This window comes from Nicotiana tomentosiformis, chromosome 8 (assembly GCF_000390325.3).
Source record: "Nicotiana tomentosiformis chromosome 8, ASM39032v3, whole genome shotgun sequence".
Lineage (NCBI taxonomy): Eukaryota > Viridiplantae > Streptophyta > Magnoliopsida > Solanales > Solanaceae > Nicotiana > Nicotiana tomentosiformis.
Genome location: NC_090819.1, coordinates 5,147,207 through 5,156,998, shown reverse-complemented (window position 1 = coordinate 5,156,998; position 9,792 = coordinate 5,147,207). Strand labels below are relative to the sequence as shown.

The window sequence follows — 9,792 nt, the reverse complement described above, 5'->3', positions numbered from 1 at the left end:
GTAATCTATCTCCCCTATGTTCTATGCGCACTAACCGTAGTACCATAAAATTTTATACGGTCCAAAATATTTTTGAACTATGTTATATATAAATTGTTGAATCTCCTTAACATAAAGAAAAATTATACTGCAATGACAAAGAGGGTTCAAAAATTGCTTTAGGTCATAGATTCAAATTCCATTAGTGCAACTTAGTATTTTTTTTTTTGTAAATTCCTTTGCTTGAATTTCTGGCTCCGCCACTCTTCATAGCCGCCAATAGAACAACTTACCTTGGGATTAAGTAGGGGGATGATGAAGAAGCTTCACCAACTTGATTATTCATTTAGCGTAATAAAACACGCGAAAAATATTACAGAGTAATATATTCCATCTTTTTATATATATATATATATTCCATCTTTAGATCTCTGAAAAGGATGTGATTGTCCTGAAGCCATGATTTTCTGGTAAAGGTCCATTCCCTGGCCTGACTGAGATTATCACTTCCAAACCTGAATGAAGGAAAGAAGTCAGAAATTTCATTGAAATATAACACATTGGGCGTAATTTGGTTGGGGATTATTCATACGGAGATTAATAATGAAAAAACTTGTTATGCACTAATTAATAATGAACGAACCGTTATGCGGTTATTAATAATTAAGAGATTGTTATACATCGATGACTAACTTCTAAGGGACAATTACGTCTTAAAATAGTTCAATCCCCATATTGCTAATACATTTGTTGTTCTACACTCTATCGCGCATAAAATAGATAAATTTCCTACATAACTTAATGCAGACATTATTTAATACCGCCAACCAAAAGCTGCATTAGTTATGTGGTGATTGCAGCCAACAAAACGCTATATTACTTTTATGTGAGTTTTTAAGTTGGGAATAATGGTAGGAAGGGGGACGAAGGGGAGCCTTGGCGTAACTAGTAAAGTGGTTGTCATGTGATCAGGAGGTCACGGGTTCGAGCTGTGGAAACAGCCTCTTGCAGAAATGCAGGGTAAGGCTGCGTACAATAGACCTCTGTGGTCCGCCCCTTCCCCGGACCCTGCGCATAGCGGGAGCTTAGTGCATCGGGTTGCCTTTTAATGGTAGGACGGGGGATAGCTTGCAACTGAAAAGTAGAGAATATTTCATACTAAAACAAGCAGAACATTACCTGCTGCCTTTGCAGCTATGGCTTCTTGATAGACGTCCGTCACAAACAAAATCTCAGATGGGTTATCTACTCCCAAGGATGCCGTAATTTCAGTGTAACTTTTTGTTTCTCTCTTATTCCTACAACAAATAGAAGAAACATCAATTACTTTACATGAAAAGATATCAGGATATCGCTTTAAAATCAGAGATGTCGGCCCTGCTGAAAGATAGGAAATTTACCCCACTGTTGTATCAAAAAATCCACAGAGATATTTTCTCAGGTCTCCATAGTTTGTGTAACCAAAGATAAGCCTTTGTGCCAATCTGCTTCCACTCGAGTATATGTACACCTTAGGGACAAAATAACTAGTCATTTTATATACTTCAAAATACATCTTGACAGGACAATGAAGAAGAAAGCATTTAATGCAGCTGGCTCGAGCCGTTAATGATTTTGGATAAGGTATAATAGAGAGATTTCTTTGATCATAAGCTAACACTAGGTCTTTATGAAAGGGACGTGGCCAAAACATATAATGATCAGTGTAGTCGCTCATAGGGACATATATATCCGGAAAGGATACATTCCATTGTCACCTTACAGAGACACATGCTATAACAATATTAATACTAGTAATAGTCCAATTTATGAAACAAGGGGATAATGGGAGAAACCTTGAGGCCTAAAGCAGTCCATCTCTCAAGAGCTTCGGGCACATCATCAAAAACAACTGCCTCTAACTCATTATTTTGAAACCCGGTTTGCCATATATGCCCCTGAGCAATAGAATATGAAGCCAAGTACAAATTATATTTAGATGAGACAAGGGCAAAAATAACTTCAATGCCATTCTCTTACCTGTAACTCCTTTAAGGCAGTAATCTTTCGGTCAGCTTTAATCATTGCCTCAACATTTGTAACCAAAGCTGCAATTACTTCCTCCTTCCCAGCATCATCAGAGGGGATAGGTACAGCACCGACAACACCATTTTCCAAGTCTTCTTGTACCTGAAAAAAGAATGTAAAGGAGGTAAAATTAAGTTGGTTTTACCGCATAGTACCTACCTATGGATTACAGCTTTTTACGTTCAGCATGTATTGGAGACAAATTTCTACTTCTGAAGAAATGTTGAATCATGTTTTGGTATAAGAAGAATAGCACAGTAGTACAACAACAACAAACCCAGTATAATCCCACATAGTGAGGTTTGGGGAGGGTAGTGTGTACGCAACCTTACCCCTACCATGTGGAGATAGAGAGGTTGTTTCCAATAGAGCCTCGGCAAGAATAGCACATTAGTGGGGTTCTAATTTTATTCATCTATAGTTTTCATATCTTAGTTTTATGCCTACTGTCATGTAAAAAGAATACTTGAACCCAAGTCCAACACTGCTTTGATCCAAAGAACCAAACTCTTAATCTTGAAATGATCGAAGTTCATCGACAGCAGCACCACTCCTTCCTCAATACCCTCATTATCCAATTCCGTCTGCAGCACAAATGAGCTCGAGAGATACCCTTTAAATCATTGCTCTTTTCTAGTATAATTGAATTCAGAAAGGCAAAGCATGTTCATCTTAGCTTTATTATCAGATATATGTATAACTGTGTATTGTTGTGAGTGCAAAATGCAAGATGACGTGCTAGTCAGTATTTATGAAAAGCATTTATTTTCTTGCAAGCGGAAAATTCAAATGGATGGTCCCTATCTAATGGATGAGTAATAATAGCTAGAGCTCAGCTCGAGATTTATCTTACTTGAGCTCTTAGAAGCTTAATATCCTCCTGGGTTTCTGCTGAATCATATGTTGCATCCAAATGTCTCCCCACATTATCACGAGCATAAGGAAAAAGCACATCTATAACAAATGATATGGGCGTTGTGGTTCCTTCAATATCCAAAACGACACAACGCTGCACCAAACTACAAAAATCACTATGCACGGACATGAAACAAGAGCTTAATTAATATGCATATGAAGCTTAAACGAAAATACCATAAATTTTAAGAAACTAGAGAATGGTCCAAAATTTCAAATTCTTACCCTTAGTGGCTCAATGTCACCATCCGAAGCAAGAGCACCTGCTTTTGCAGATGTCTTGACATTTCGAGTGCTGCTTAAAGCAACATTGGAGTTATGAATGGGACCATGAGTTGGTGTTGTCCAGTCCAGTCCCAATTGATTAAGCTTAATTGCAGCATCAAATAGATAGTGGTAACACTCAGCCTGGAGGATAGGATATCATTTAGAAGAGTTCAAAATAAGAGTGAACCAAACCCTTCTCGCATCCCCCCCCCCCCCCCCCCCAAAACCAAAAATAAGGAGGTAGGGGGAAAGGAGCAACTCGAACTGTGAATCTAGGTGGTAGACAATAAGCCAAAATGCCATAGCTATCAGTCACGATCACTTTTAGACGAGCAACACAAACCTGAGTTTTAGCACTGATCCAAGAATCTCCCCATACATATATCCCATGGTTCCGGACCAGCACGGCTGTTGTCTTTGGGTAAGCTTTTATCTGCTCAATATGGACAAAGGATCATTACTTCTCAGGAGATGTGTCACACGACAAAAGAATCATTAAACAAATCGTTTTTCCTTCACATGCAGAGGGGGATCGAGGATTTATTTTTTGTTTTGATAAGTATAGGGGGGATCGAGGATTTAAACCCTATGGGTTTAACTTTTAAGATTTTTAGCATTAAACTCATTGTAATATTAAAGTTATGGGTCCATATCTACTATTTATTTTTATTTTAATAGATTTTACATATAAATTTATATTCCGCGTCGAAAGTTATGGGTTCAATTGAACCCGTACTTATAGTGCTATATTTGCCTCTGGGCACATGTGATAGTTACTAAAAGATTTCAATGCTAAAAGAATCAAAGCAGAACCCCCACAAAGAAAAGGGAAAAAAAGATGCATCTTAATTTGCATGAACGTTTTTTATTTGCATGAATTTAAAAAAGACCTTTAGGCAGATAGACAGAGCCTCCTGAAAATCCTCCCATTGCAGCAATTCATACTAAACCTATGGGCATTCTTATTATCATCATTAAACTTGGACACTACAAAATTAGAGCATAGGGTACCAACCCTGATACACAGTACTTTCAAGAAAACATGGTTCACTCTTGTAGAAAATTAATTTAACGAGTCATATTATGTCATTAATTAGTTTTATCATTGAAAGAAAATCATTAAAAAGTTGAAACTTTGGTTTCTTTTCTGTATGATAGCACCTTAAACCAGAGCAGACCTTGGTGAAACTTTGGTTGCTTTTCTGTATGATAATTGATAGCACCTTACACCAGAGCTGCTAGTTCTAAATTATCTGCGGTTGTGACCGAGGGTGCTTACCATCATAGTGCTCACGGAATCTCTCATAGTGATGATAGCACCTTACATCATAGTGGAAGTACTGAATCATTAAAAACGAAGAAGTTGTGAGAGATTCCGTGAGCTATTGGGGTGACTCGAACTCACAACCTCTTGGTTGGAAGTGGAGGGTGCTTACCATCATTAAAAACGAAACAATAGGAAAAAAGAAATGAAACCTAGACTCTTTCTTCCATGTAGAGTTCAGAAGTACTGAATCAGTTTCAGTAGTGACGGGAAAGTGCATAATATGGAACAATCGTTACCGACTATACTACAGCTTGTTAGTTTATCAGTTGAGAACTGTTACCTAGAAGTTCTGTGATCACAGCCAAACGGGAACAGGAATGACATTGACACTTTCAACATGATTCATAGGCATACAACATAAACCATGAAAATATCAAATATGTTGTATGACTTGAAGCAAACCATGATAACAACAATATCAGATGCATGAATATCCATAATTTTCATATGCACGAATATCGCTGTGTGGTAGACGAGATTCTAAGAAGATGGAGGGCCATACTGCTTCTGTAAGAGATTCCGTGAGTTCTCTCTCATGCGCAGTGTTCTCTATGATAGGGACCACAAGTTCATCATAATAACCGTGCCCTTGAATTCCTTTGATCATTTCCATATGAGTGATCTGTAATTACAGAAAAAAAGAACAATGAGTGAGATGAATAAGATGGAGGCAAAAACAACTCTTTATACTGTTAAAAACTAAGTCCTTTAAATGTGAATTATAGCCTTATATGTTTCTCCAAGTTCACATATTTACCCAAAATTCTTTTAACAGTGGATTGAGCATTGTTACTATACAGGATTCCATTCCATGACTATGGATAACAGCACCAGCATTACGCATCTCATAAGCCTGGAAAAAGGAGAAAAAGATTGAAAGTTAACAATTGGAGAAGTAGAATCCACGGCAAACCCAAAATAGGAGAATCAAGCACATAGATTGGCTAATTTAAGAGCACAATCTCAGTCCTAGAGAGTTGAACTGTGGGGTGCTCGGGGAGGGGGGGGGGGAGAACTTAGCTGATTCTTTCAATTTCCATTTACTCAGTTTTTAAGCCGAGCACTCTGTCTTCAGTTACTGGTTCAAATATACATGAAATACATAATCCACACAAACTGATAAATCTAATTGCTGACCCCTAACTGATCTGCGATGACGCTAGTTGACTGATTGATTGACTAATAAATCCAATTCTAGCAAACGGAACTTGCACATGCTAAAGTAGAACACCAAAACAAAATGTGGCAACACAAGATTCTACCTTTAGCTCAATTCAACACAGCAAATTGGGCAACCTAAAAAAATTCAAAACAAGAATCATGACAGTTTATACCTTTAAAAACAAAGGAGCACAATCAGAACACTTGGGAGACTTATATGGGTACGGTTTAGCCAATGGCGCAGATAAAACACACCCGTTTGAAGACAATACATACATACCCTCTTCCACCATCCTTTCCTTTTGCACCCCTAATCAAACAACCCAAAAAATACACGGAACTCAGAGAATAGATAACTGAAAAAAAGAAGATAGAGATTGAGTAGGATACAAAATTAATTAAATTACTCCCATCATTCCAGCTTATATGACACTATTCCTTATTATTCCATTTAAAAGAGAATGACATGTTTCTATATTTGAAAATAATTTTTTTTAAAGAAAGGGTAACAATCATACTTGAAAATAATTTAACTTCAAACTTCCTATTTCACCCTGAATGAAAAGCTTGTAGCACACAAATATTATGGTGTGTTTAACCGCAAAAACAAAGACAGCCTGGTGCATGAAGCATCCCACGTACAGGGTCCAGCTTACCCTAACGCAAGGCCAGTGGTTGATTTCACGGCTCGAACCCGTGACCTATAGGCCACACATATAAAACTTTACCATTGTTCCAAAGCTCCCCTTCTATTTAGTTGAAAATTAGAATTTGATGATTAACAAACATGCAGTTAAGAAAACAGGTTGAAGGACTTGGTCCTGCTAGTTGGTTCTTGTAAAGTGTTGTCACTTAATCCTAGCAGGAGTAGAATTCACTTTTTGCGCGAGATATTGTTGATTTTAAGTTTTATAACCTACCAGCCGCCCAAAAAATGGAGAATCTTGGAGGATCTTTATTATTAACTTGGAGACCAAGTTTACAAGGAAGTAGAGTTATATTTAGAGTTTGTTTTAAGGAAAGAAATATATTTTGCTTATGCTTCCTTCATTCTCTACGATTAGGAGATCTTTTATTGTTTCCTTGTTGTTGTACGTATGTCTATATATACTTTGAGATAGTCTTCTTGCAAACTTGAACACCTACATTGAGAATATTGAGAAAGCACAACACAAGAAGCAAGTCGTGAGAGTAAGAAAGAGATCAAACTGAAGAACCAGCCTTGATATCGAAGATTCTTTCAGCTCTTTAGTTTGTCTAGATCTTGTAATAGGTGTTTCGAAATTATAACCTTATTTGCTTATACGAAAAGCATTGTTTGAGAGGCTTTTCTCTTTGAGAAATTTCAAGTCTTAGGGTAGATTTAGCTTGAACATTTTGCTACAATCAGAGTGGTTGTAGGCACTAGGCAGTCAAGTGACTAGGATTTAATCTCTTAAGTTATAAAGCTGTAACCTGAAACTGGTCATTATTTTAGTGAAGTTTTGAGAGAAATCCCAAAGGTGAGTCGTGATTTTTACTCCCTTGAGCACGGAGATTTTTCACGTAAAGGTATCTTCTCTTACTTATTTCCGCATTATTTTCACAGCAGTAGCTAGAACCAGTACCAAGAACCAGCTCCTTATACTAAAAGTTCAGCAGACTGCAACTAAAGTTAGGCAAGATTTTAAGAGGGTCGAAAATTAGTCTAAGTGGTGCACCAAACTAACAGTTTAAGACCACAAGTCTCAAAAGTTTATAGCCACCCGAATGTATGGCATTTTTAAGAACATATGTTTCAAATGTCTTCATTTCTTTCTTACACTTTGTGACGAATCAAACTATGTGGCATAAATTGGGATTGAGGAAGTATCAGAGAAGAAGTAAAGCCTTGGGCGTAGCTATTAAAGTTGTTGACATGTGTAATCAAGAGGGTGGAAACAGCCTCTTGCAGAAATGCAGAGCGGAATGCGTTATGAAGTATAAGAGAAGTACTAAACACAAACTAATTAAGACACTATCCATTGATTTTGGTGTAAATTAAGATGTTAAATGGGTAATTACCTGAAGGGGACATGACAATAAGTTGTTGAGGTTTAGGAATGGAATCATCATTAACTTTAATGGTGATGCTGCCGCCGGTGCCGGAAACCCAACCCTGATTGTAAAAATGGCGGCACAATTCGGCTATTAAGGACTTGGTTTCTTTGACCTTTGTTCCTTCTAAGTATACTTGTGAATTTGTCGCCATTTTTACAGCTCCGTTCATTGCCAATAATGGAGCTGCTGAAGCTACAGCCATATTTGTTTTGTACTAGAATATTATTAGTATTAGGATGTGTTTGTTTTGATAGGTTCGATGTAAGGAGCCGATTTAGCGTCCAGTATTTAGAGTCCAAATAGTTTGCCTGAATATCAGTGAACTAGAATAGAATATGATGTCTGGAGCACATTTTTCATGAGTTATTTTCGGTTATCTTCTACCCCTTCGGCTTCAATTTATGTGAAGGAATTTAGAATAGGAGGATCAAAACATCAGTATAATTTATGTATATTCAGGAAAAATGAAAACTTATACTACTATATTTGAAAATTATATAAAAATATTTTATTTTATTTTATGTTTCTTAGTTTGAGTGGACAAATATTTAAGAATATCCAAAGAAATTTTTTATTTAAATTAAATTTGTGTATAGCATACCAGAAAAAGAGTATATCATTAAGAGTAAAAATATTGGTATTCTTTTTTAAAATAAACTAACAAGCAAAATTAATACATTTAAATTGGATGAGGAGTATAAATCAGTATAATTAATCATTCAAAATAGTTAAAAAGAGTTTTAAAAGATTACAGTCAAAGAATTTTTTTCTGACTTCTCAAATAGTAAAACCTTTGCATAAAATGGGATAGAGAAATTATCACATAGATTTTCTATGGTGGTGTGTCATGAATTGTTTAATTTTTCAAGTAAATGTATTTCCCTTTTGAGTAAAAATAATAATTATGAAGAATTAACCTAAATAACCGCCCGTTGAATTGTTTAAACTAAAAATAGCTAGTGAACATATAATTTATATATAATACATGTTTAATCGTATATAATTAGTGTACACTAGATAAAAATAATAAATGGTGAATTCAATAATTGCCAGGTTTATTCTTGGTTTTATGGCTGATAATTTGATTTAATCCCTTATGCTTTGTCTATTTTATCTGCATTATCAACATGTGACATTTATAACACTGGCTGGTTGGGCAAGCACAAAAACCCGGTTGAACCTGTCCAGCAAAAGAAGGCCCAAAATGAATTGAAGAATTTACCCAAATAGCCGTTACCCAACCATTTAAACTAAAAATAGCCGGTGGAGATATAATATATGTATAATTTATATATTATATGTGCATAAGTATATAGCTAGAAAAATTAAACAATGGGCCGGCTATTTGTGTATAGATCCCAAATCAATTCCCGGGTCAGCAGATAGCCAAGACATCGGGCTTGGGGTGGTTTCAGCATTTTCTAGGTTGAAATGACACTAGATAGCCATTCTAAATGACTGCTATTTAGGAATTAGCTAATGTGTCCTGAATTTTAATTTTTCACTTTAATTTTTCGGGAAACAAATGTCTTGAATTGTCTTAAAATTAAGATTTTTAGTTCAAAATTTTAGAAAAAAATAAGTATTGACTAATCTTTAAATAGCAGTCCTAAGAATGGTTGTTTGTGCACTTTCCTTATTTTCTAGTGTAAAGCAACGCGAACTAAAAATAAAAAGAAGAATTAACCGAATTGTGACTCTAAAGAAACTTGCCACATGCAAATGTTAACTTCTATAAACAAACAATGTAAAAGAGTTTTTTATAGTAGTAGTAGTAGGTCAACGATATAAGAGATAACTACAATCAATTGTCCATAATAAAATAAAATTATTAATTTAAAAAATAAAGCAAGTAATCTATTACAACATTCTAAAATATAATGATAGTGTAAATTTTCTTATACTATCAACATGTATTATTTAAATCCTTCATTTTATTCAATAAGTATTGAGACGACAATCATCTACCGATCATACTAATTAAACTTGATAGTCCT

General features: G+C 35.6%; 1 protein-coding gene across 2 annotated transcripts; it reads right to left on the bottom strand.

The window, feature by feature from the left end:
* Window positions 1-304: 304 nt before the first annotated feature.
* LOC104103796 (probable bifunctional methylthioribulose-1-phosphate dehydratase/enolase-phosphatase E1 1) lies at window positions 305-8,242 on the bottom strand. Of its 2 annotated transcripts, XM_009611731.4 has the most exons (12): window positions 7,760-8,242; window positions 5,890-6,026; window positions 5,313-5,408; window positions 5,058-5,177; window positions 3,572-3,661; window positions 3,187-3,369; window positions 2,900-3,055; window positions 1,999-2,148; window positions 1,815-1,916; window positions 1,380-1,489; window positions 1,159-1,277; window positions 305-494 (listed from the first exon to the last, which is right to left on the bottom strand). In XM_009611731.4, the coding sequence occupies exons 1-12, from the start codon at window positions 7,995-7,997 to the stop codon at window positions 403-405; spliced, it is 1,593 nt and encodes a 530-aa protein (XP_009610026.1). In that variant the 5' UTR covers window positions 7,998-8,242; the 3' UTR covers window positions 305-402. The 2 variants fall into 2 exon arrangements, with proteins under 2 accessions (XP_009610026.1, XP_070038094.1); XM_070181993.1 differs by lacking the exon at window positions 3,187-3,369 and having other exon boundaries at window positions 7,760-8,111.
* Window positions 8,243-9,792: the final 1,550 nt, after the last annotated feature.